The sequence below is a fragment of the Archocentrus centrarchus genome, chromosome 16, assembly GCF_007364275.1.
Source record: "Archocentrus centrarchus isolate MPI-CPG fArcCen1 chromosome 16, fArcCen1, whole genome shotgun sequence".
Classification (NCBI taxonomy): domain Eukaryota; kingdom Metazoa; phylum Chordata; class Actinopteri; order Cichliformes; family Cichlidae; genus Archocentrus; species Archocentrus centrarchus.
In genome coordinates, this window is record NC_044361.1 from 7471177 (window position 1) to 7497221 (window position 26045).

The 26045-nt window shown below is 38.2% G+C and overlaps 3 protein-coding genes across 3 annotated transcripts; all 3 read left to right on the forward strand.

Moving 5' to 3' along the window:
- The first annotated feature begins 2079 nt into the window (after positions 1–2079).
- LOC115794838 (sialic acid-binding Ig-like lectin 10) lies at positions 2080–9250 on the forward strand. Its single transcript, XM_030750502.1, has 10 exons — positions 2080–2123; positions 2598–3022; positions 3240–3560; positions 3651–3908; positions 4968–5249; positions 5674–5955; positions 6048–6332; positions 6481–6586; positions 6656–6725; positions 8628–9250. Exons 1-10 carry the CDS (start codon positions 2080–2082, stop codon positions 8961–8963), a joined length of 2409 nt encoding a protein of 802 aa, XP_030606362.1. The 3' UTR covers positions 8964–9250.
- Positions 9251–14098: 4848 nt separating this feature from the next.
- Positions 14099–18688, forward strand: LOC115793970 (sialic acid-binding Ig-like lectin 14). The gene is made up of 7 exons (XM_030749192.1): positions 14099–14156; positions 14420–14827; positions 15035–15349; positions 15833–16114; positions 16209–16493; positions 16674–16779; positions 18496–18688. Exons 1-7 carry the CDS (start codon positions 14099–14101, stop codon positions 18686–18688), a joined length of 1647 nt encoding a protein of 548 aa, XP_030605052.1.
- Positions 18689–20983: 2295 nt separating this feature from the next.
- LOC115794132 (sialic acid-binding Ig-like lectin 10) lies at positions 20984–25754 on the forward strand. Its single transcript, XM_030749446.1, has 8 exons — positions 20984–21027; positions 21371–21478; positions 21762–22163; positions 22285–22605; positions 22709–22966; positions 23225–23506; positions 23652–23909; positions 25423–25754. The coding sequence occupies exons 2-8, from the start codon at positions 21418–21420 to the stop codon at positions 25716–25718; spliced, it is 1878 nt and encodes a 625-aa protein (XP_030605306.1). The 5' UTR covers positions 20984–21027; positions 21371–21417; the 3' UTR covers positions 25719–25754.
- The last annotated feature ends 291 nt before the right edge of the window (positions 25755–26045 follow it).

Consider the following 26045-nt stretch of genomic DNA (forward strand, 5'->3'; position numbering starts at 1 on the left):
TTAGACATTAATCTGCCACACAGTTCCATTATAGCTACATTTTGACAAACATTTCAGTAAAGTATGTAATGACTTGAATGATGTCTCTTCTATTTATGCTGTAGTCTGACATAAACCACCTAATATTAAATGTGGAAAAGACTGAGGAGATTATTTCTGATACATGTAATGTTGGTGATCAAAATCCTGTGGGTCCAGCTTTGCAAAGTCATTCTCACACACACACACACACACACACACACACACACACACACACACACACACACACACACACACACACACACACACACACCGAAATGTTGCATAGTTCTTGTGTGAAACTTGTGCAAACAAGAAGTTCGCACAAACACACACAGGACAACAGTGCTTAAATGAGATAATACAAGAACTGTTAAGAACAGTATAGATACCACACAACATAAATATACACAAATAAATTCTAAATATGCAAAGTCTCTGCAGAGAGGCTGAATGTGGATGAAATGGGAAAATACCAATAGAGTTCATTTTAAATTCTTGAAGTTCTTTAGTGCATTTGATCTTTCTCAATACCTTTTTTAACATTACTCTATTATTTTAATACATGTAGATATGAATTACAGTGGTATGAAAGGCCTTTAATGGCAGTACAATCATGGTGTATGTGTTAAGCAATGGTGAAGTGATAGAAAAATAAGCTAAATGCTAATGTTATAGGTTCCTTACCTTACACTGTAGAGCGCCCTTGAGACAACTGTTGTTGGGTTTTAGTGCTATATAAGTAAAACTGAAATGAACTGAACTGAATGCATGACATTTGCAAATGGAGGGAACAATAACAAAAGCCAATCATATTGAGGCATACCAGTCATCTCCTTGTTGTATCCATCCCCGGTGATGGATACACCAAGGAGATGACTGGTTTTGCCTCTTTCATCTCCTCATACAAGGAGATGAACGAGGCAAAACCATATAATTTATGCATTATTCATAGCGCTGCACCCAGAGGTTAAAGTGCAGATGTCTGTAAGTTGCGGTCACGGTACTTCTGCATCTTGCTAACACTATGTTAAATGTTTCACACACTGCCAGATTAAGGCCTCGTGTAGCTAAAAAATCAATTTCCTTAATCCCAGTCCCCACAGGAAATTCTGTCCACTACACCACCTCACTATCCTATGTGCGTATTGGTATTTGTGTGAGTGAATGGAACTATTAGCTGTAATGTCTCTTTTCCTCTCTGTCTGTATTTGATCTCTGCTTTTTCTCTGCAGTTTATTTGTTCTCTCTTACAAACACCCTGCAGCTGTAATCTTGCACTTCAAGCAGGCTGCAAACAAAAGGTTTCCAGAGACACAGAGGGCACAGCAGAGCCTTTTAGGGTGTTAAAATAAGATTGCAAAGCAGTTTCTAATTAAAGTACAGACTCCACAGGATGTAAATAGATGCAAAGCAAAAGTAGAAGTATTTGCAGAGAGACTGTATGCAGCTGAAATATAGAAATGCTGAAAGAATATCTGTCAGATCTTTTTGGATGTTTAATGTATTTGATCTGGATTTTAATATGCGTTTTACTATGTTAAAGTGCTGTAATATTGATATACCAGTTCTACTGGTATGTCAGTTTTCAAGATAATATATTAAAAAAAATCATGTATGTAAGATATATAGTGTGATATAAGACTGTCTGTAAATTTCAGTGCTGTGCTGAGAAGCTTCCTGATTTTTGCAGCAAAAAGGAGGAAGACAAAGAAAAGAGGAACAGAAACTCGACATTAAAAACTCAGAGATTGCTGTGGAGAGACGAGTGAAGAAGAGCAAGAGAACTGAGGTAAAAAAAAAAGTTTTAAAACTATAAAGGAAGACTTTTTTTACATGTATTTCACTGCTAATAAAAGTAAGAGCCGACTGAGATGGAAAAAGCAAAAATGGTGTTGGATGGATGGTGTTGATTGATGGAGTAAAGACTGTTATGTATTCATTATGTACTACAAAATAACTGAACTTTCCTTTGTTTTAATATCCACATGTTTACTTAATTTGCTGCATTAAAGTTTGTCTCTGAAGGGAGAGACTCGACGTGCTGTGGATCAAATCAGGATGTTTGTTCTCATCTGGGCAGCTCTGCTTTTCTCTGTGAGAGGTTTGGATCTTCCTTAAAATTTTATAATTCTGCTGATATTAAATAATCTTTTAACATTTGTATGTAAAACTGTTTTCCTGACACACATACAGCTTATAAATATTTCATTTCAGCCTGAATTTATCATAATTTAATATCTTTACTGTCATCTGTTGTCTTGTGTGCCATTTACAAATCCTTCAGTATCTACACACAAAAAGGGCTAAAAATGTTTAAAGTTCTGATTGTTGTGTGGACTACAGCACAAACAAGCAGCTTATGTAAATAACAAAGATCACTGCAGTATCGAACAGGGTAATTATCGTGAACGAAAATGAAATTTAAAAAAACATTTTTGTTAACTGAAATAAACTATAATAAATAGTATAACTATAAACTATTAGACTGCAATGTAAAATCCAAAACCTATTAAACCCTTGGTATAAAGAATCAGACATTTTTATTGCCTAAAACTAAACACAGTCCATTTCATCTCCTCATTTGCATTAACAGGTACCTCAGTGTGGGGAAATCCATATTGTAAAGATGAATACTGTGTTACTCTTAATGAGCGACAACCAACAGCAGAGGCTGGACTCTGTGTTGTGATCCCGTGTTCCTTCATGACTGCTGCTGGTTTTAAACCCCAACATTTAGTTTGGTACAAATGTGAAGCAAAAAAACCCAAATGTCCTAATCCTTTCATGATATTTCACACCAACAACAGCATTAAAGTTCAGTCTGGATATGAAGGACGAGTGTCACTTTTGGAGCCTGATGTGAGACAGAACAACTGCAGCATCATCATTAATGATCTGAAACGGTCTGATTCTGGATTGTATCAGCTCAGAGTTAATGGTGAACTGAAGAGGGAACAAGATGGATTTACATTCATTCCTAAAGTAAATGTCTCTGTTAAAGGTATGAAACACTAGACAAACAAACAACCATACAGAGAACAGAGCTGCTGTTCAACAACATATTTAGTATTTTCATTATCTCAGTGAAGTATTTGTTGACCTCTGTTGGAACTATTACAATCCTTAATAGAATTTGTTGTAGTTGAAGACCTGAAGCTTTTTTGTTTGTTTGTTTTCCAAGTTCACTTGACTTCACTAATGTACCGTGTTCCCATCAGGTCTTAAACAGAAGCCCACAGTAACGATTCCCACACTGACAGCAGGACAGTGGGCCACACTGACCTGCACTGCTCCTGGTCTCTGCTCTGGATCTGTACCTCAAATCAGCTGGACATGGAGAGGAGCAGGAGGGACTAAATCTCACATTACAGGAAACATCACCTCTTTTAGGACTAAGAATACAACTGCTTTCACACAGACACACACCTCAACTTTGACCTTTAATGCTTTGGCTAAACACCACAACTCCAGAATCATCTGCAAGATCAGCTTCACAGGTGAAACAACTACAGAGAGAAGTGCAACTTTGAATGTAACCCGTGAGTACTATCTTCACTGTTCTGTTGAATTTTGCAGTGTTATTGAAGAAAAGTCAGGAACTTATGTGTAATTTGTCCTTTGTGTCATAGATGTGAAGAAAGTTAAAATCACTGGGCCTAAAAGTGTGCAGGAGGGTGAGACTCTGAATCTGACCTGCAGTGTTAAAAGTTTCCCTCCATCTCTGGTAATGTGGACTAAAATTAATTCTGACATAAACCTGCACAGTGACTCTGGATCAGCCTCACTTTTCATCCAGAATGTGACAGCAGAACATTCTGGACTGTACGTCTGCACAGTTAAACATATGAACACCCCCCTGAAAGATAACATCACTCTAACAGTGATATGTAAGTACACTATTTTTATTTATTTCCATCCGGCAACTGAAACACAAGTTTGGACCAATCCAGTTCCCCTGAATATATTATAAATCCACCCTTTAAATATATGATCTCAACTTCTGGGCACTTTGGTTATGAAATTTTAGACACTGATTCCTTTGACTACAAGCCAGAAACCAAGTGTGGACATGGACAGCTTTTCTTTGTAAGGCTGCTTAATAAAGGGGGCATTTCTAGCAAATCCTTTATTTGTTGATTTAATGAAATTATTACTGGTGTGTGTGTGTGTGTGTGTGTGTTTGTGTGTTTAAGAGATATTTGAAATCTTCTATGAAATTCTACAATAATCAAATTGCTACTCTTCTGTGGCACTTTGTGTCTTGCATTTGCTAAACACAGATGATCAGATTGCCATAATGAGCAGTGTGGCAGGCAGGTCGTGGACTCAAACACACAGCTTTATTGCTGATTCCTCACAAAAGACATGGAAAGCTTCTAGAAGTATAATCAAACTCACTACAACACAGAACAGGAGACCACACTACCATGAAGGGCAATGCAACAGAGAACTAAGGGAAATGCAGACAATATACAGTATACACACACAGGACAATCAGGGAAATAGGACACACCAGGGAGCACAGCTGAACAGAATCACACTAACAAGGCAGAGGACGCAAAACTTAATACAATGCACAAGAAACACAGACTAGCAAAATAAAACAAAGTAAGAGACAGAAACATTGACCTGACAAGACATGTGAAACTTCTGGAAACCTGATTGCTGAAACGAATTAAACAGCCACTCAAGAGAGCAATGAACTTAAACAAACAATTCAGGTGCCAAAAAGTACAAAAATAAACAAAAATACAAACAGAAGTCCAAATCTAGAACGCTGGACCCAGGACCACGACACAGGTTAGTTAATTCTTAACATCAGCAGCCTTCCATCCTTGCAGGCTAGCATTTATACATCTGTGCAGGAACTGATAACACATTTCTCTGGTAGAATGGTTATAACACATACAGTGCTACAGTGCTTAAAAAAGACTTGTGCTCCACAGACAGAAGGAAACCTCAGATCACTGGAAATACAGCTGTTAAGGAGGGAGATGTTCTGAATCTGACCTGCAGTGTTAAAAGTTTCCCTCCAGCTGTGATTGTGTGGAAAAAACGTAGCCCCAACACAGACCTTCAAAATGGAACTTACACTGACCTGCACAATCACACTGGGTCAGCTACACTCTTCATCCCAAATGTGACAGCAGAACACTCTGGACAGTACATCTGTACAGCAAAACATCTGGATACAACCATGACTGTACCTGTCAATGTGGCTGTGGCTTGTAAGTAGATAGCACTAATCTTTTTGAATGTGAAGGTCAGAATTATACACAGTCAGACATTTTGGTCTATAATATTGTGAAGTGTTTGTATGTAAGTAATTGGCTTTTAAAGTTTATCACTTAAAGATGGGTGATTAAATGAAAACCAAATAAAAGCACACATAAGTTGACTGAAAATCTATTGGAGAGATGGAACACGATTCTTCTAAAGGACATTCTGTCTTTTGGTGTTTTAATGATGATGGGAGGGGCACTCTGAGGCACAGGTACAGGTAAACAATTCCAACAAAACATACCTTACAGGATAACCGGTAAAGGTTGGACTTTATTCTTCATTTTATTACCCATCTGTATTCTTATTAATGTAATTTTCTAATTTCTTGTACTTATTTTCTCAATCCTTATACTGAAATGTGCTCCACAGACAGAAGGAAACCTCAGATCATTGGGAATACAGCTGTTAAGATGGGAGATGTTCTGAATCTGACCTGCAGTGTTGAAAGTTTCCCTCCAGCTCTGATTGTGTGGAAAAAACGTAGCCCCAACACAGACCTTCAAAATGGAACTTACACTGACCTGCACAGTAACACTGGATCTGCTACACTTGTCATTCCAAATGTGACAGCAGAACATTCTGGACTTTACATCTGTACAGCAAAACATCTGGATACAAGTGTGAAGTCATACATTGATGTGATTGTGACTTGTAAGTAGACAACACTAATCTTGAATCTGAGGGTCATATTTACACTAAAAGCACACCTTCCCTCGTTTTATGATTCTGATTATTGTTTACAGGGTTTTCAAAGATCCTCGATGGCTCCGGATGTGTGCTTCAGTCAGAGGGTTTGACCTGTGTGTGTATCAGTGAAGGGCTTCCTTTACCTACCATCAAATGGCCGCTGCTGAAACACCACACTGAGTACTCCGTCATTACCACTGTGACAAACCACACAGTCAACAGCACTGTCAGTCTAACTGTAAGAAACAATGGCAACAGCTCTGTTGAATGTGTCAGCAACAATGGAAATGGAGAAGCAAAAGAAAACCTCCCAATCAAAAGAAACTTGGCAGAAAAAAATGGTAACTTTTTCCAACTACGTATTTTTTAGTACCACGTTTATCAGTGCAACCTTTTAATTACACAATCGGCAGACAAGCTTTTGCATGAACTGTATATATTCAAAATAACATGGACGTGAACCATTTTTGTTTTTTTTATCTTTTGTAGGTCAATCAGCAGTTTTTAGGCTGAAATACCTAAAAATCATCATTGCCTTTTTGACTGGGATACTTCTTACATCAAGCATTTGTTGTTTGGCCCAAAGGTGCAACAGGTAAAGCATTTACTCTTGAGATTATTATAAAACAAAACTGAACATAAATTTCTCTCTCTTTTTCTCCAGAAAAAAAGGGAAAAGCTCTGGAAAATCGGATGAGACTTTGGAGATGCTGACACATCAAGATGATAATCTGGTATTTATGTTCATTTGTCTTTTTTTTTTTTTAAATATAGTCAAAATCTGTGTTTCTGCACAAATGTTTAAAATACTGAAGTGTCCATATTTTACTTTTTGGTGTTTTACTTTATAAGTTCACACAAAGGAGCACATCCTGCTCCAAGGTTTGGCAATTTTCAAAAAAGTGGGTCAGATTAATATTAGGATTAAGATTAATATTATTAATTCATTGGTTCCTTTTATATGCACCCTGCCAAGATTCTCTGCCAAGTTTCAAACAAAGTCAATTAAAATAGTTGCTTTAGCAGAGGAATGAGTGGCCGTGATGCAAGTCCAAAAAAAAAAAAAATGTCATTGAATGAAAACATAGATGACTGTATAACAGAGGAATTCTTGTTCAGCTACATATTCACATGTGTAACAACTCTGTGATGGCCCCAGGGCCTTCTGCGCCTTTTCCACCATGTTGAACCAGAACGCACAGAGCTTCTCTCTCTCTCTCTCTCTCTCTCTCTCTCTCTCTCTCTCTCTCTCTCTCACACACACACACACACACACACACACACACACACACACACACACACACACACACACACACACACACACACACACACACAGTGCAAGTAGCAATAATCAATAATGTCAATAATATAATTCCAGCTGTTGATCAACACCATGGACAAGAATCAGTCAGAAATCACAGGAATGCAGATTTATATTTTAATGCTGGGTGTTCACAAATAAGTTGACCAATTGAAGCAGAGCTTTTCAGGACCTAAAACTAAATATTTAAATATTAAATGAGTAAAATATTGACACTGTAAGTCATTTAAATTATTCAGTGTATGTTTTATTTTACTTATTCACAATCTTTTATATATTTGTTAGTGTTGAATATTTCCTGTATTTAAGAATGTTTTATAAAATGTGATAGTATTTTAGGCATGTGAATGAAGGTTATTGTTCACCATTTCAATTAGAAGTTGGGAAAATGCTAAAACATTGAAATTTGCACACACAAACAAATAACATAAAATAATCTACTCTTTGGAGGGACTCTCATTGAGTTTGAGCAACAGTGACTGTCAGAGGATCAATCCCCACTAAACACATATGGAGTATACAGACATTTAATCTTTAATCAATCAACAACACCAAAAAGTGTCATGGAATGGCTGCGTAGCAGGCAGGTTTAAGATCCTCAATGCAGGATTCTGGAGACAGGACTTGGATCAATTTGGTAATGAAAAACTTAAACAATGAATTCTCAGTTTTATTTGCTGGCAGCTCAGAGAATAAACTAAACAACCACAGAGTAGGTCAGGAGCTAAACAAAACTGAAAACTAGGACTAGAAGAACACAGAACAAGGAGAGTTTAGAGCAACAGGGAGGAAACAGGTGGGAGCACAGCAAACACTAATGACAAGGAACAAGACAAGGCAAGTAGAGCACAATCCAAAACATTAGAGACAAGACACTATCAAAATAAGACAGGAAAATAGCACTGAGAGTAAGACATGCAAACTTGAAACCGACAGAAGGGTAACCAGACACAGTCACTGATGTTGAGGCATGAAGTTGGTCAACTCACAGAAGTACAAATCCATGCAACATTAATTGTATGCTTACGAGGCATGTAGCTGAGAATATGCAGCATCTCAAATTTCTGTCACATATTTAAGAGTCAAGATTTAAAAAAGAAACAGAAGTATATTTTAAGGGATTGCGTTAAGCTGATTATCAGACCATAAAAAAAATAACTGATTAAAAATAACTGCATGAAGCATGAAAGAATGGACAGTACCAGTCAAAAATTTGGAAATAACTCACCCATTGATATGAATGGGCTAAATACTGATACTGTATGTATACCAGGTAGACATGAATGACTCATATCATTTTCTTTCTACCTAACAGGTATATTATGATCAGGCATTACAGGAGAATCAGACCCTGAACTCTAACAGTGAGCCAAAAGAAGTGGAGTACGCCAACATTGATTTTTCCCTGTTGAATAGAAACAGTGCCAGGGGTGCAAGAAGGAGGCAAGAGAGCACAAAGACAGAGTATGCTGAAATTAAGAAAGCAGTCAAAGAAGAACAGGAAAACGATGTTGGGAGGGGGAGAGAAATATCGGAGGGCGAAGAAGAGAAGGTCGTCATGGAGTTAGAGATGAAATGCTGTGAACCAGAAAAGGACGAAGGAGTTGAGGCAGTGTACTCCACTGTGAATGATATAATGGAAGAAATTTGAGGAATGTTTAATTGTGGAGTTGTCTGGGATAAAAATTCTTTGATCTCATCAGATGTGATGGATTATTATGGTGAACTGAAAATTTCTGTAATTCCTTGAAAGAACGATGAGCTTTGGATAATTTCCACTGTGCTCTGAACTTCATACCTCTACATACGTACTACAGCAGCGACTATGCAAATTCATTAATTCATACATTGAGGGATGAAAGTTGGACAAAATTTCCTTATCCCATTGTCATTGTGTCCTTTTAATACAATTTCTGGATAAAATTCTCAGCCTTGATATCTGTATATAGTGTTTTGATATGTGTGTGTGTGTGTGTGTGTGTGTGTGTGTGTGTGTGTGTGTGTGTGTGTGTGTGTGTGTGTGTGTGTGTGTGTGTGTGTGTGTGTGTGTGTGTGTGTATTGATATTGATATATATTTTATGTATATAGTGTTTTCTATTCTATTTGTTTCATTTATTTTATTCATCCTTTCATTCTTCTCTGTACTGAGCCGCTGTAATGCGCAAATTTCCCCGTAGTGGAATCATTAAAGTTTTATCTTATATCTTTATTGAAGAGTTAGTTAAAACCATTATTATGAGTGTGTCTATATAAGCCTAAGATGAAACCAGCTCAGTGATCTATGCTTTACATTTAAATCCAGAAACCCAGAATTCTCACAAAAAACCCACACAAACAAGAAGAACATGCAAACTCCACCCAGGTACCGGTCAAGGTGGATTCAAACTCAGGACTCTTGCTGTGAAGCAACAGCGCTAACCACCAAGTCAACTATTTGTTTCATTTAAAAAAAATTTTTTTTTGATTATTAAAGAAAAGGCAGCACGATGGCGTGGTGGTTAGCACTGCTGCCTCACAGTTAGAATAACATCTGAAAGGTCTGGGTTCAATTCCACCTTGGCCCGGGTGTCTCTCTGTGGAGTTTGCATGTTCTCCCCATGTCTACGTGTGTGGGTTTTCTAATCCGGTTTCCTCCCACAGTCCAAAGACATGGACTTACTGGGGTTAGGTTAATTGGTCACTCTAAATTGCCCATAGGTGTGAATGATTGTCTGTCTCTCTGTGTTGGCCCTGTGATGGGGTGGTGACCTGTAGTGTGTACCCTGCCTCTTGCCCCATGTCAGGTGGGATAGGCTCCCGGCGACCCTGAACAGGATAAGCAGAAGTGAATGGATGGTTGGATTTTTAAGAAAACATGTCCAAGTATCCTTTAGCCGGCCAAAGAGAAGTGAAATAATGCAGGTGAAGTATAATTTAACCGCTTTGACAGCAGTATTTCTGTTCATATGCACTTGCAAAAATTGCAAAAATCAAACTTGATCTTTACAGCTGAATAGTTCACGTTCAGTGTTCTAAGGTTAAATGTTTGATAATTTATAAAACTAGTCACAGGAAGATTAGGTTGCTTGAAGATCGTCTCATAGCCTTTACCTCTAGCACTAATTGTCTTTCTCATCTCTCATCTCTCTCCTTAGTTTTCTGTGGTCCATGTTCAAAGTGGTATCAAATAGCACAGTGATTACTTTTTACCCTTTAAATAGGCAGACTGATTACGAGTCAAACTCGTGTGATGCTAATTACAGGATACATCTTAGTTTAACCTTTTAATGGTGGGCGATTGCCGCCGATGCACCTGCTTCCTGCTCTTACTTGAGGTGAACAGCACCACTGAGACATCTCATCAAATGCACTTTGAATTACCATAATTACGTGGCCGTTTATCCTAGCGGACGAATTGAAACAGTTTCTGAAAGCTGAGAAAGTGTGCTTCAGTCCCGACATAGGGTTATTTTGGTAATTGCTGACAGAAGTCCGCAAATGGTGCTACATAAAGGGTTAACATGTCACTACAGTCAACTTATTTTCAGCCTTTTCCAAGGGTATCATCATTTTTGTCCAGCCAGTTTCATTAGTTTGTTCTCATGTGTCAAATGTGACACATTTGGGATCAGAAATGTGAAAATTCTGATCCATTTTCTTCTGCTTATCCAATCGGGGGGCTGGAGCCTACCCCAGCTGCCATAGAGTGAGAGGAAAGGTACACACTGAATGATTGATGATTAATGGCTTAGATAGAAGAAGAAGAAGAAACAGCCTTTATTGTCCCACAGAACAGCAGCAGCAGTTATTATAAATATAAATATAATAATTTACACTATTAAGAAAAAGAATATATATATAAAAACAACAAACAAGATTAACCTTAATAATAATAATAACAATAATACTAATAATAATACTACCTCTCTTACCTTCTGTAACTATTTGGCTGTGGCTGATGTTTGTGTATCTTTAACATGGTTCCTGCTGGCCTGTGGGATACCCATGTACTTGTAGCTGTCCTGTACATCTGCCTTTTGGCTACTCCACCCCTTCAGCCCGGAACATCTTCCTTCTCTTGCCGACAATTCAACTACACTTATCCAGTCCAAATGACATCCCAACATCCTCGCTGTAAATCCTGCTGAAGTGGATAAGTGAGTCCATGTCTTGCTCATTCTTGACATATAGTTTCCTCCATGTAGAGGAGGTGGCTGGTGGTCACGCCACTCCATGTCTGCTTCTAGTGATGAGCTGGCTTAGGGGGGTGACTCATGCAGAACAGCAGCAGGGACAGTGCATCAACTGATATCGTCAAACTTTACACAGAAAGGTTGCAGGCTGGATTTGGATCATTTCTTGCTGTGAGGGGGACCGTGCCATCCTCTTTAACTACATTTCACATTAACCATCTCAGCTTTAAATACAAGAAAAGTTGTGCAGAGTAAAATAGAAAGGGTCCGTCAAAATCTAGTAATGTGTCTGGGTCCCGATCCAGACCGTGGCGTGCCTATTGGTGACTTAGGGCATAAAAGCTCTCTCGGTGAATCGGCTGGCAAAGTTTCATCAATTCCGTAATGATAGTCCTTGTCCATGCATGCCTTATTCCAGTAGCCCACTTCTCAACAGTATGTCCTGGTTCCTCAGCACACTCAAGGCATACAATCCTTGGTTTGAGCCCTGGAGTAGACACAAGTCTTTGGGAGGTGGATGAGGAAGGGCATCCAAGGTAAAAAAAATCTTCCCTTATCAAACAAGCAGATCCATCTGCTGTGGCAACCTCTTGTGGTTAAGGAAGTAGCTGAAATAAGCTAGTTTTATACAGCATGCTACTGTACTTCTTTTTGTTAAATTTGTATTAACCCAGTTTGTACTAACCTGTTGGTATTGAGTAAAAATTTAAAGGAGGGGAAACCTTTGTGTGTGTCTCTGTGCATGTGTGTCTTAACAAATACCCTAGTTGGTAAACTAGTGTATATGGTAATGTCAAAAAAAGCAAAAGCACTGGAGCCCAGCTGGACAAAATATGTGGCTGGTAATCATTTTGCTGACATAAAAATCATATTGTATTAACATGTTAATACATGTTCAAAATGAAGCCACAATGACAATTACAAAGACATCATCTTCCACTGGTAGGTCAAACAAACAGCTAAACACAGAAAACTCACTTTCTGCGTGTCTTCACACTTCATCCTTTTCAGCCCAAAAGAGGATGTGAAAGCCCCTTTCTCAGTCATAAATTTACTGTACATGTTGCTAATTTTGGTTGTCGTTTTAGCTTCCTGAATATGCTTATTATCTAATAAGATAGGAATAAGAAATGCTGTGGTCTCCTTATAAATGCAACTTTTTTTAATGTACCTCAAAATATTACTTTTGGCATATTTGCAGAACTAAAGAGAACTCTATAACATGAAGTAAATGGTAAATGGACTGGTTCTTAGCGCTTTTCTAATCTATGTTGAGCACTCAAAGCACTTTACACACGATGCTTCATTCACACAAGCACTTCTTTGTAAGCTTAAGTGCTTTCCATCAAACATTCACATTCATACTCTCACGGTTGCATCATAGAGCAACTTGCCGAAGGATACTTTGGCATGCAAACTGAAACGGCGTCACACCGCAAAGTGACCTCCACCTCCTCCGATTTCTGTTCTTTTCTTTTATCCCACACCATATCACTGTCATTGATATTTAGCAGTAATGGTACCTGTACTAGACGTAGGCTATCTGTAGTTTGGAGGCCAGGGTCAGTGAATTGGAGACCTGCCTCCGTGCTCTGGAAAATCCTGTAGCTAGCCAGGCCGTTGTAGTGTGTGGACCAAGGTAGCTTAGCCACCATTAGCTCTTCCCCAGCAGATTTTTAAAAAAGTTAAATGTGGATTACTGTTATTTGTTATTATCTATTGTCCACCTGGTTCTTACTCAGAGTTTGAATTCTCAGACTTTTTATCTGATTTAGTGCTCAGTTCAAATAAAATAATTATATTGGGTGATTTTAACATCCACATAGATGCTGAAAATGACAGCCTCACCACTGAATTTCATCTATTATTAGAGGCTGGCAACCCTGCCTCTCATCCTGTGACAACTGGGATAGCCACCCACCCACCCACCTGCATGACCCTGAACAGGATAAGCAGTAGAGGAGGATGGATGGATGGATGGATGGATGGATCAAAAAAGAACTAATACTTCACTGCAAAGTTGCAGCCATGGAGGATCCAAATAAAATTATTTTCTTTTTTCATTACTTAATGTTATATGTTTTATGATAGGATACATATGCATACATGGTGCATTTATAGAAGCTAATCTTACTCAGTAAAATTCAGATGTGTGCTGGGAAACTTCCTGAAATCTTGTTGCAACATGAAGGAAGAAAGAGAGGCGATAAAGGGCAGTCAGCAGAGATCAGTGTGGAGAGAAGACTGGAGAAGAAAGGCAGAAAAAGGTAAAAAAAAAACCTTTATCTTTTACAATTACGAATACCAGCTTTCTGTATATGTGGCCCTGCTAGTAAAAGGTATCTGTGCTAGACAAAAAAACTGGGTAGTCTATTTGAAGCTGGTCTACATTTGTTATAGTTGGTGTATTAATTAAATGATACAGTTGACATAAAGCTGCTCTGTTAAAAGGCAGAGTTTATACATGCCACTATTAAGAAATTCTGTGACATCCTTAAATAAGATATGTGATGTAAACTGTGGACAATCTTTTGTTTTAATTTGTGTATGTTTACTACATCTGCATTACATTTTGTGAAGGGAGAGACTGAATGTGTCCAGCATCAAATCAGGATGTTTGTTCTCATCTGGGCAACTCTGCTTTTCTCTGTGAGCAGCAATGCTTACAAAGGTTTGAATCTTCTCTCCAATTTTGTAATTTTGCTGATATTAAATATGTATAATAGGAATTATTTGTATGTGAAACCATTTATTTTTCACCTCAAATTTGTCATAATTTTTAAAACAATACTGTTGAGTTGTGTGTTATTTAAGTAAAGCTTTTGTTATCTCATATTTTAGGGTGAAAAATTATTAAACTTCTTACTGTTGTGTAAAAACAGCTTATTTAATTAGACACTGTGTTTATTGCTTGTTTTCTGCTTTCATTAACAGGCAGAACTGTGGGGAAACAGAACTGTAAAGACTATTGTGTTACTTTTAGTAAGCAAAACCTACAAGCAGAGGCTGGACTCTGTGTTGTGATCCCGTGCTATTTCAGGACTGCTGCTGGCTTTACACCCAAACATATAGTTTGGTTCAAATGTGAAGCATCTATTGAAAGATGTGTTGATGCTGACATAATATTTCACAGCAACAAGAACACAGGCATAAAACATCAGTCTGGATTTAAAGGACGAGTGTCACTTTTGGAGCCCGATGTGAGAGAGAAAAACTGCAGCATCATCATTAATGATCTCAGAGAGTCTGATTCTGGATCATATCAGCTCAGAGTTACTGGAAAAGTGAATGGAAAACAAGATGGATTTACATTCATTCCTAAAGTAACGGTCTCTGTTAAAGGTATGAAAAGGTACATCAAAACAAACACATAGAGAATAGATATTCAGTATTGTGCAAAAAGAGGTTTTGTGTTTTGTTTAGTTTTGTGCCAGTGAATCATAAATAATGAAACAACATTTACGTCCAAATTTAAGTAGTTGAGTAATTTTTGGTTAACTTGATTCCACTGAGAAACCTGTTTCCACTATTGCACTGTGTTTAAATTAGGTCTTACTCAGAAGCCCACAGTAACGATTCCCACACTGACAGAGGGACAGCAGGCCACACTGACCTGCACTGCTCCTGGTCTCTGCTCTGGATCTGTTCCTGACATCACCTGGACATGGAGAGGAGCAGGAGGGACTGAATCTCACATTACAGGAAACAGCACTGCTTTCAAGAATCTGACTCTGGTCACACAGAGACACATCTCAGTTTTGACATTTAACCCTTCAGCTGAGCACCACAACACCAGTGTCACCTGTAAGATCACCTTCACAGGTGAAACAACTACAGAGGAGACTTTGACTGTAACTGTGAACTGTGAGTACAATCTCAGATATGTTTTTAACTTAATTTTTTTTCTAAAATCTTTTGAATCATCAGTATCAACTGTGCTGGTCCAGGAAAGCCAGAAAAGGAAATAAAATGATTTTGCACTTTTTATTTTTGTTTCATAGAAAGTTAAAATCACTGGCTATACAAATGTGAAAAGAGGGTTTCCCTCCATCTTTGATTGTGTGGTGGGGGCTGGAGCCTATCCAAGCTGTTAAAGGGCAAGAGGCAGGGCTAGCTGTTCATTTGAAACCTGTGACCAAATTTTATTTTAAATTCTCATGACATTTTTGCCATTTTGCATTTTAAATACACATTGCCAAATTAGTTTGTGGTTAACATTAGCAGTGCTAGCATCATCAGCCTTCTTTCCCTGCAGGTTAATGTAATTCCACACTTTTCTGATTGAATCATTACATGCCTGTGTTAGTTTCTCCCTCCTTAAATAAACCACTGAAATGTTTTCCACAGATAACAGGAAGCCTCAGATCATCGGGAATACAACTGTTAAGGAGGGAGATGCACTCAATCTGACCTGCTGTGTTGAAAGTTTCCCTCCATCTCTTATTGTGTGGAAAAAACTGAGCTCTAATACAAACCTTCACAATGGAACTCATACTGACCTGCACAGTGACACTGGATCAGCTACACTTGTCATACATAATGTGACAGCAGAAGATTCTGGAGAGTACATCTGTACAGCAAAGTATCTGGACACAACTGTGACTTTATATGTCAATGTGACTGTGACTTGTAAGTAAGATGGCACTTATCTTGACTCTGAAGTTCATATTCACACTTTAGCTTGCAGGTTTCCCTGTTTTATGATTCTGATTATTGTTTACAGGGTTTTCAAAGATCCTCGATGGCTCTGGATGTGTGCTTCAGTCAGAGGGTTTGACCTGTGTGTGTATCAGTGAAGGGTCTCCTTTACCTATCGTCACATGGCCGCTGCTGAAACACCACAGCGAGTACTCTGTCATTACCAGTGTGTCAAATCACACAGTCAACAGCACTGTCAGTTTACCTGTGAAAAAACATGGAAACACCATTGTTGAATGTGTCAGCAACAATGGAAATGGGGAAGAAAGTGAGATCCTTCTGATCCGTCAAAACTTTCCCAAAAAAGAGGGTATTTTTTTTTTTAATTAAAACACTTCCACTAAAAGCTTTAACCACTTGGCATTTTTAACCTATATTACCTATGGCCTATGTAATTTGATAATCATTAGACAAGCTATTGCATGTAATTTATATAATTCAAAACAATGTGGGCATTAACATTTTTTTTTTTTCATGTTGTTTCCTACAGAGCAGTCATTGGGTTTTAGGCTGCAATTTTTGGAGATCATCATAGCATTTTTGATTGGTGTAGTTCTTTCATCAATTGTTTGTTGTTCAACTAAAAAATGCTACAGGTACAGAATGAACTTTTGTAATTATTATTAGTGTTTATTTGCAGATTAACTTGAAGATAAATTTGTTTCTGTTAAAATGCTCTTTTCTACAGAAAAAACATGAAGAGCTCGGGAAATTTGAATGACACTTTTTTGATCGTTACACGTCAGGACAACTCACAGGTATTTATGTTCATTTGGCTTTTTTGATTTAACTGTTACAATATGAGTTTCTGCACAAATATCTAAAATGCAAATTTTATATTCTCCTATACTTTTAAGTGTTTTATATAATTTATAAAACACTTAAAGTATAGGAGAATATAAGTGTTTTATATAACTTTATGTACATTCTTAGAACTTTCCTGCAGTGAATGGATCGTGCTAACCTTCACACCACTGTGCCACTCATGTGGCACCACTTCATGCATAAAAATCAGCTTACAAAGAGCTGAAGCTCATGCTGCAGTGTGGTCAGGGATATATACATTTTTTGTGACACTGCCACCTAGAGGAATTTCACCCCCAGGAAATCTAAGACTTGAAACGCTAACAGTAAAAATATTTTTCAGGTTTAAAAACTTAATATGGATTCAAAAGTAAATATAACTTTATAAGAAAAAAAATGTCCATATTAAAAGAATAAGTAAATAAAACAATTTATTTACGACACTGAACAATATAAATTAGTGTGGCACACGTTATCTAGGCCCATGCACTGCCTCTAGAGCAAACAGCAATGAAGCTCTAAAAGAGGACATTGCAGGGACCATAGGAGGGGGATACACACACACACACACACACACACACACACACCACACACACACACACACACACACACACACACACACACACACACAGTCAGCTCTTATATCTATTAAAACAAACCACCCCACCAGAGGAACAGTGCTGTCAGTGGCAGGTGAGACAACAATAACCCAACCAAAGTCATAATGGTCATAGTGGTAGGCAAAGCAACAACACACAACACAGCTTCAAGCAAGACAGGGTCAGGAAAGATAACAATTCTTCAGGGAGGAAAGACCACAATTGTTACGGCCACCACACATTATTCAACCTTGGATAAGTGCATCAATGAAAACATGGGCCTTCAACTGAGGCATAACTGCGACAGTGGGCAGAGACCTCAAAATGAAGGGACACTGCAGCTTAAAGAGCCTCTGCTTCTTCTACAATGGCCAGAAATAAATAGTCACACTTGTAGCCATCCCAAAATTCAAGTGAAACAACCTTAGCTTGAGTTGAAATTTACAAACAGTCCATATGTCAAGCTCTGGGAAAGACAAAAGAATCAATGAGTGAAAAGGAAACCTACCTGATTATAACCTGTGGAAATGCCACCCAGTAACTCACAGCTGTACTTCCTAATCCGGGACAGAGATGGAGAGAGAAAACAAGCAAATGAATGGCTACACTCAGTTTCTGTCACAGTCAGCACTACGTCATCTTTCATAGCTGTGATTTAAAAATATATACATAAATCAAAAAGAACTGCAGTAATTGAAGGTTAAGTTCAGACCATTTTGTTTGAAGCATGAAAGATTGTAAATACATGGATAGTATGCTGGGCTTGCTGCAGCCCAATGACTCATATTATTTACTTTGTACCTAACAGGTATATGATCATCAAGCATTACAAAACAACCAGACCCTGAACTCAAACAGTGGGACAAAAGAAGTTGTGTATGCCAGTATTGATTTTTCCCTGTTAATAAGAAAAAGTGCCGGGGAGGCAACAAGGAGGCAAGAAAGTACAAAGACGGAGTATGCTGAAATTAGGAAAGCAGTCAAAGAAGAACGGCAAGATGGAGAGGAAGCTGAAACGTTGGCAGTGGAGATGATAAACTGTGAACCAGAAAAGGAGGAAGGGAAATATGAGGCAGCGTATTCGATTGCCAATGATAGATGAGATTTAAAGAATGTTTTACTGTGGAGAGGTTGGGGATAAATATTGTTCGATCTCATCAGATGTAATGGCTTGATGTGATGAACTGACTATTTTTGTCATTTTGTATCTGAATGAATGCTCTTTGAACAATGTTCACTTCACTCAATTTCACACCTGTACCTGTCACAGTAGGAGATATGCAAATTCTCCTGCAAATCCTTTCTCCTGTGCTACTGTTTCAATATTGATGCTGTTAATAACATTTTGTGATAAAATTTTCCACATCACCGAAGAGTTAGTTACAGCCATTATTATGACATTTGTGTATAAAAGTAGGGATTTGAGCTGCAACTTGCTGCCAATGTGCTGTACACTCCAGATTCACTTCAGCTTCATATGTTTTATTTACAAGGATCAGTACTTGCTTTATTTTTTAATTAAAACAAGTTTTTTTATGATCTACAACATTATCATGATATGCTAGAAGAATGTCATGTTTAAGTGTAAATTTCAGATGCCTATTTCATATCTTAAAATCTTATTCAAAGACTTTTGAGCTAATGACATCATAGTGGCTTATCTCCTGCTTAGCTTTGTTTTTGATGTATGTTGTATATTTTTAAGGGTTTCAGTTTCCAGGTGGCCACACTGGCATTGTTTGCTCAGATCCATGTGAAAGTGTGTGAATATACTTTTTCCTTCATGCTGGTAAATTGAAAATAAATAAATAAATAAAACCAAGTCTCTTTGTAGCAAAGCTGCCCCCAAATCACCTTTCCTGCCACAAACACCTCCAGCCATATGTTAGAGTCATGAACAGCAGATGACATTGAAGGGGAGCGACAGTTAGTAAAAGCGAGACAGAATACAGTGCAGCACAAGCAAGTTCATTTAAATGTTAAAGTCCTTCATGTTTTATGGGCACATTTCAAATCATATGTTGTATGTTAGTGTGGGGGTGAAAATTTAAAAACAACCTTTAATATTAAAACAATGTTTTTTGTGATTCCCTTATCTAAATACATTTTCCCTATAGTTGCCACTGTGATTGACTGATCTGAGCAAAATTAGTGAAGTTAGGTAATACTGCTAATACTAACCACAAATTAATAGGTATGATTGAGAAAATGAATCAGACACATCATTTAAACTTGGCAGGAGAGGAGAAGACAGATGATAATGTTGCTAAAGAAACCCTACTCTTTCTGTGAAAGCAACGTGTGTTCACAAAGAAAATGACCATAGTACCGGATCTTTTTCTGCAACTTAAGACTTGCATTTCCTTAAATTCCAGGTTAACAAATGACTTCGGAAAGTTCAGTTTCTGGGATAGGTTGCAGGGCACACTGCTCTGGAATGCACTGCAAAATCTTTGTTGAGTCTGGCACCATCATGAGGTCAGAATATTTATTTTGAATGACACAGCCAGCCTCATTGGTTCTAATGCTGCATCCATCATGTTGCTGTCAAACTTTTTTTTTACTAACTTGATCACAAAAAGTTTACCCCAACGCACTGCTTAAATACACAGTAACAAAGCCGATATAAGGGCTCCTAAAACAACATACACGAGTGCTTATACATGAGTATAAAAGAACAACAACCGGGCACATTTGGTTTGGTTTTGCTTCCTGTGTTTCCCTCTCAGATGATTCACATTTGCCCATTACCTGCTGTGCGCATATATTGTCTGAGTCATCATTGATTATCCCCGCTGTGTGCCTCTCTGTCCGAGTAAAGTTATTAAGTGTGTTTTCTAGTTCATGCTACTGTCCAGTTCTGTCCTGTGTTCCAGCAATAAAGCTGAGTTATTGAGTTTACATCCATGTGCAGTGTCCTGCACTGGGGTCCTGCCACAGCGGTTCATGACACAAGCTGCTTACATGGCATTAAAATAAGATTGTGCAGCAGTTCCTAAGAACAGTACAGATATTGCACAATATAAATATTTAAAAATATATAAAAAAATCCAATATGCAGAAGTGCTTGCAAAGATGCTGTATCCTGTTTAAATGGGAAATGCTGAGTGAGAGACTTCATCTTTGAACCTTTTAGGGAATACAGTGATGCTGTATGTGTGGTGCTCTTTTGAAGTGATTAAAAAAGTTATTTTAATAATTATTTAATCAATCATTTAATGAATGATGAGGGCTTTGAGATAAAACATATAACATGCAGAGCGTGATATAAGATAATAACTTTATGGAAGCCAGCCTGTAAAGCTCAGTGCTATCCTGACAAACTTCTCAAAATCACAGTGCAGAAAGAAGGAAGAAATAGAAAAAAACTGAGGAAGAGAAACTTCAGATGGAAAACTCAGCAGAGATCAGTGTGGAGAGAAGAGTGAAGAAGAACAAGAGGTAAAAATGTTTAATGCGTTTTCAAAAATATCTTTAAAAAACTGCAAACGAAGAACACTTTTTTTCTTGCGTATGTCTCACTGCTGTATGATTTGACTGTGCTGGGCAAAGGACTGGATGGATTAAAGACCATAATGCATTGATACAGATGACATAAAGCTGTCCTGTAACATACCTAACTATAAAAATTTTAGGGCAGCTGGACAGTCACAGTCCTTGATAGAGTGTGTACACATCACACCTACAAAATAACAGAGCAGATGACACGCTTTGTGGAGATGTGTGATTTTAACTGTGTGCTTTGTGGATTTTCTGCATGTTTACTTTAACGGCTGGATTAAAGTTTGTCCTGTGGAGGGAGAGACGGAACATACTGAGCATCAAATCAGGATGTTTGTTCTGATCTGGGCAACGCTGCTTTTTTCTGTGAGTGACAGCAGTGCAGACACAGGTTTGTATCCTCTTCTTTCCGCCACTATTAAAAAAAATCTTTAAACATTTACACATAAGCCTGTTTCGTGAAATATATCCAGATCATAAATATTTATTTTGACTTCGAATGCATCATAATTTGTGCCATCTGTTGCCTTGTAAGTTATTTTAAATAAATCTTTTATTAGTCACATATACTTTAGGCATAGGAATGTGTAAAATTATTGTTGCTACAGTAAAAACAAACAGCCTTTGTCTAAAACTCAAGACCATCATTTTTATTATCTTCTTTGCATTAACAGGTGCCTCAGCCTGGGGACAACAACACTGTGACAGAGAATACTGTGTCACTCTTAATAAGGAGGAACTAAGAGCAGAGGCTGGACTCTGTGCTGTGATCCCGTGTTCTTTCAAGACTGCCTTTAAAGCTCAGCATATAGCCTGGTATAAATGTGAAGCGTCTGAACCAACATGTCGTTATCCTCTCGTAGTATTTCACACTAAGAACAACATTAACGTTCAGTCTGGGTTTGAAGGACGAGTGTCGCTTCTGGAGCCTGATGTGAGTCAGAACAACTGCAGCATCATCATTAATGATCTCAAAGAGTCTGATTCTGGATTGTATCACCTCAGAGTTAATGGTGAACTGAACGGGAAACAAGAAGGATTTTCATTTTCTCCTAGAGTAACTGTCTCTGTAAAAGGTATGAAAAGCTAGACCAAAAATAAACATATTGAGACACAATCATACTTGAAGACTTAAACATTCAGTGTTTAACAAAAAGAGGTTCACTCGATTCCACTAATGTAGTGTTCTCCCAGCAGGTCTTAAACAGAAGCCCACAGTAACGATTCCCACACTGACAGAGGGACAGCAGGCCACACTGACCTGCACTGCTCCTGGTCTCTGCTCTGGACCTGTACCTGAAATCACCTGGACATGGAGAGGAGCAGGAGGGAATGAATCGCATATTACAGGAAACATCACTGACTTCAAGACTGAGAATCTGACTGCTTTCACACAGAGACACGTCTCATCTTTAACCTTTAATCTATCGGCTGAACACCACAACAGCAGTGTCACCTGTAAGATCAGTTTTACAGGTGAAACGACGACACAAGAGACTTCAACTTTGAATGTGAAGTGTGAGTACCATAGTGTCTAAAATGTTCTCTAGCTTGTTGAATTTTACAGTATTTTTTAACAAATGGCAGGAAGGAATCTGTAATTTCTCTTTTTGTGTCGCAGATTTGAAGGAAGTTCAAATCACTGGTGTCACAACATTAAGGGAGCATGAGACACTGAATCTGACCTGCAGTGTTGAAAGTGTCCCTCCATCTCTGATTATCTGGTCTAAACTTGGTTCAAACACAACCCTGCACAATGACACTGGATCAGCAACACTTGTCATCCTGAATGCAACAATGGAACATTCTGGACTGTACGTCTGTACAGCTAACTATATGGACAATACCCTGAAAGAGATAGTCAATGGAACAGTGATGTGTAAGTATATAACTCTAATTTCAACTTGTTTCTAAAAGTCTGGTTCCCTCTTTCAGTGTTTTATTGAGTGTAGCGGGCATACCAGCCAGCAAACTCAATTCATGAAAAAATTATTGGATCCAGTTGCTACATGCATCAAAGTTTCAAGTTTTGTCATTCATCTGCTTTTGTTTGTGTGTTTGTTTTGTTTTTTAATATTTCATTTTAGTTATTTCATCCTTCCTTATCTCAAATAAATAATTGAAATGTCCTCCACAGATAAAAGGAAACCTGAGATCATTGGGAATACAACTGTTAATGAGGGAGATGTTCTCAATCTGACCTGCAGTGTTGAAAGTTTCCCTCCAGCTCTGATTGTGTGGAAAAAAATCATTTCCAACACAAACCTTCACAATGGAACTGACACAAACCTGCACAATAACACTGGATCAGCTACACTTGTCATCCCAAATGTGACAGCAGAACATTCTGGACTTTACATCTGTACAGCAAAACATCTGGACACAACAATGACTGTACATGTCAGTGTGACTGTGACTTGTAAGTAGACAGCACTGTATTGGTCAGTTATCCAGGGTTCCTTTAATTTGTCATCAGTCTGTTTTATTAAGTTCATTATTAAACATTCTTAAAGTGTTTTTTTTCCCTGCTTATTTTACATAAACTATTTAAATGTTCTCCATAGATTCAAGGAAACCTCAGATCACTGGGAATACAACTGTAAAAGAGGGAGATGTCCTGAATCTGACCTGCAGTGTTGAAAGTGTCCCTCCAGCTCTGATTGTGTGGAAACAACTTGGATCGAACACAAACCTGCACAAAAACACTGGATCAGCTACACTTGTCATCCCAAATGTGACAGCAGAACATTCTGGACTTTACATCTGTGTGAGCAAATACATGGACAATACCCTGAAGGAGAAAGTGAATGTAACAGTGCTGTGTAAGTACGTAACTTTTTGATTTCAAACAGAAAAAACAAACAAAAATTCTTTGAAAAACAGACACAACACAGTAGAATGAAATTTCTGGCATGCCCTTATCTGGAGTTATTAAAGCAACAGTATCAGATTAGTTTGTTAACATTAGCAGTGCTGCCATCCACAGCTTTCTTTTATTGCAGGTTAACGTCCACACATCTGTGCAGAAACTGTTTACACATTTACCTCATAGAGTGAGTAAACCATGTGAATGTCCTCCACAGATAAAAGGAAACCTCAGATCATTGGGAATACAGCTGTTAAGGACGGAGATGTTCTCAATCTGACCTGCAGTGTTGAAAGTGTCCCTCCAGCTCTGATTGTGTGGAAACAACTTGGCTCTAACACAAACCTGCACAATAACACTGGATCAGCTACACTTGTCATCCCAAATGTTACAGCAGACCATTCTGGAGAGTACACCTGTACAGCTAAACATCTCGAGACAGTTGTAACTGTACATGTCAGTGTGACTGTGACTTGTAAGTAGACAGCACTAAACATTTGGAATCTAAACTCCACACAATTGTAGAAACCTGGCAGGTTGTCAACTTTAAGTAAAACGTGTTTCTAAAAGTCTCTGGTAGATGAAACGTCAGACTTCTAAAAGATGTTCCCTCTTTTAGTGTTTTAATGACCGTAGCAGAGACTATTAGGGAAATATAAACCCCAAACATGCCAGCCAGCAAAATGTCCCCCAGACACAAATCAGTTATTGGATCCTGTCACTGTATGGGGTCAAGGTTTCAAGTTTTCTCTTATTAATTTGCATTTTGTAACATTATTATGATTATTATTTCAGTATTTCATGGTTTGAATAAACTAATGAAATCTGTTCCTCAGATTTAAGGAAACCTCAGATCATTGGGAACACAACCATAAAAGAGGGAGATGTCCTGAGTCTGACCTGCAGTGTTGAAAGTGTCCCTCCAGCTCTGATTGTGTGGAAACAACTTGACTCTAACACAAACCTGCACAATGACACTGGATCAGCTGAACTTGTCATCCCAAATGTGACGGCACAACATTCTGGACTTTACATCTGTTTGGCAAAATACATGGACAATACCCTGATGGGGAAAGTCAATGTAACAGTGCTGTGTAAGTACACAGCTTTGTGCTTTCAAATAGAAAATGTTGAAAGCATGCAATACAGTAGATTAATACAAAGCACATAATTTGTGTGCATTTACAAGAAAACATTTAATAATGTTCTACAGTAACTAAAATGTTCCTTAAATTCTACTGTCATTCACGGCACTTTGTTATGCGCACAAATTGAACACACAATGTCAAAGTGGTTTGTTTTTAGCATTACAGGTAACAGTGTTAGCATGAACAACCTTTTTTCTTTGCAGGTCAGCATCTACACATCTATGGATAAACTAATTACACACTTACCTGGTAGAATGGTTACAGTATGTGTGAGTGGTATTTTCTCCTTCCTTAAATAAAACATGTGAATGTCCTCCACAGATTCAAGGAAACCTCAGATCATCGGGAATACAACTGTTAATGAGGGACATGCCCTGAATCTGACCTGCAGTGTTGAAAGTTTCCCTCCAGCTCAGATTATTTGGAAAAAATTATGTTCCAAATCAGACCTTCACAATGGTACTGATACCGACTTGCTTAATAACACTGGATCAGCTACACTTGTCATCCCAAATGTTACAGCAGACCATTCTGGAGAGTACACCTGTACAGCTAAACATCTCGAGACACTTGTGACTGTAGATGTCAATGTGACTGTTACAGATGCAGCCACCTAATGTTTCCGCATCCAGCCAGACGTCGGCCAGCTGAAGTCCAGCTCCCAGCTGGCCGACGTCCGGCTGTCGTCGGGCTGGAAGTCCCCCTCCTTCTCCTGGGCGTATTTACTTTCCAGCATGAACACACCCCTTTCCCTCAATTGTAGACTGTCACCAAAAGGTGGCGCCTTCTTAACAAAAACGTTGAGTTCTGTGATTCAAAAAAGTTTTGGTGAAGTATCAAGTTTTGAAAACCTAAAATAGATGCCTAAAATTTTTGTCAGTATGACCTTTCACACATTTCCATTGCGAATCACCAAAAGATTCCTTTGTTTCACTTCATCTTTT

Bases quoted from the DNA above. Each gene is read 5' to 3' on its own strand.
- LOC115794838 (XM_030750502.1), top strand. From the start codon at position 2,080: ATGTTTGTTCTCATCTGGGCAGCTCTGCTTTTCTCTGTGAGAGG. The intron at 5,250-5,673 runs GTAAGTAGATAG...TGTGCTCCACAG, and splicing joins TGTCAATGTGGCTGTGGCTT to ACAGAAGGAAACCTCAGATC. The intron at 6,333-6,480 runs GTAACTTTTTCC...TATCTTTTGTAG, and splicing joins AAACTTGGCAGAAAAAAATG to GTCAATCAGCAGTTTTTAGG.
- LOC115793970 (XM_030749192.1), top strand. From the start codon at position 14,099: ATGTTTGTTCTCATCTGGGCAACTCTGCTTTTCTCTGTGAGCAGCAAT. The intron at 14,157-14,419 runs GTTTGAATCTTC...TTTCATTAACAG, and splicing joins GAGCAGCAATGCTTACAAAG to GCAGAACTGTGGGGAAACAG. The intron at 15,350-15,832 runs GTGAGTACAATC...TGTTTTCCACAG, and splicing joins TTTGACTGTAACTGTGAACT to ATAACAGGAAGCCTCAGATC.
- LOC115794132 (XM_030749446.1), top strand. From the start codon at position 21,418: ATGTTTGTTCTGATCTGGGCAACGCTGCTTTTTTCTGTGAGTGACAGC. The intron at 21,479-21,761 runs GTTTGTATCCTC...TTGCATTAACAG, and splicing joins TGACAGCAGTGCAGACACAG to GTGCCTCAGCCTGGGGACAA. The intron at 22,164-22,284 runs GTATGAAAAGCT...TTCTCCCAGCAG, and splicing joins AGTAACTGTCTCTGTAAAAG to GTCTTAAACAGAAGCCCACA.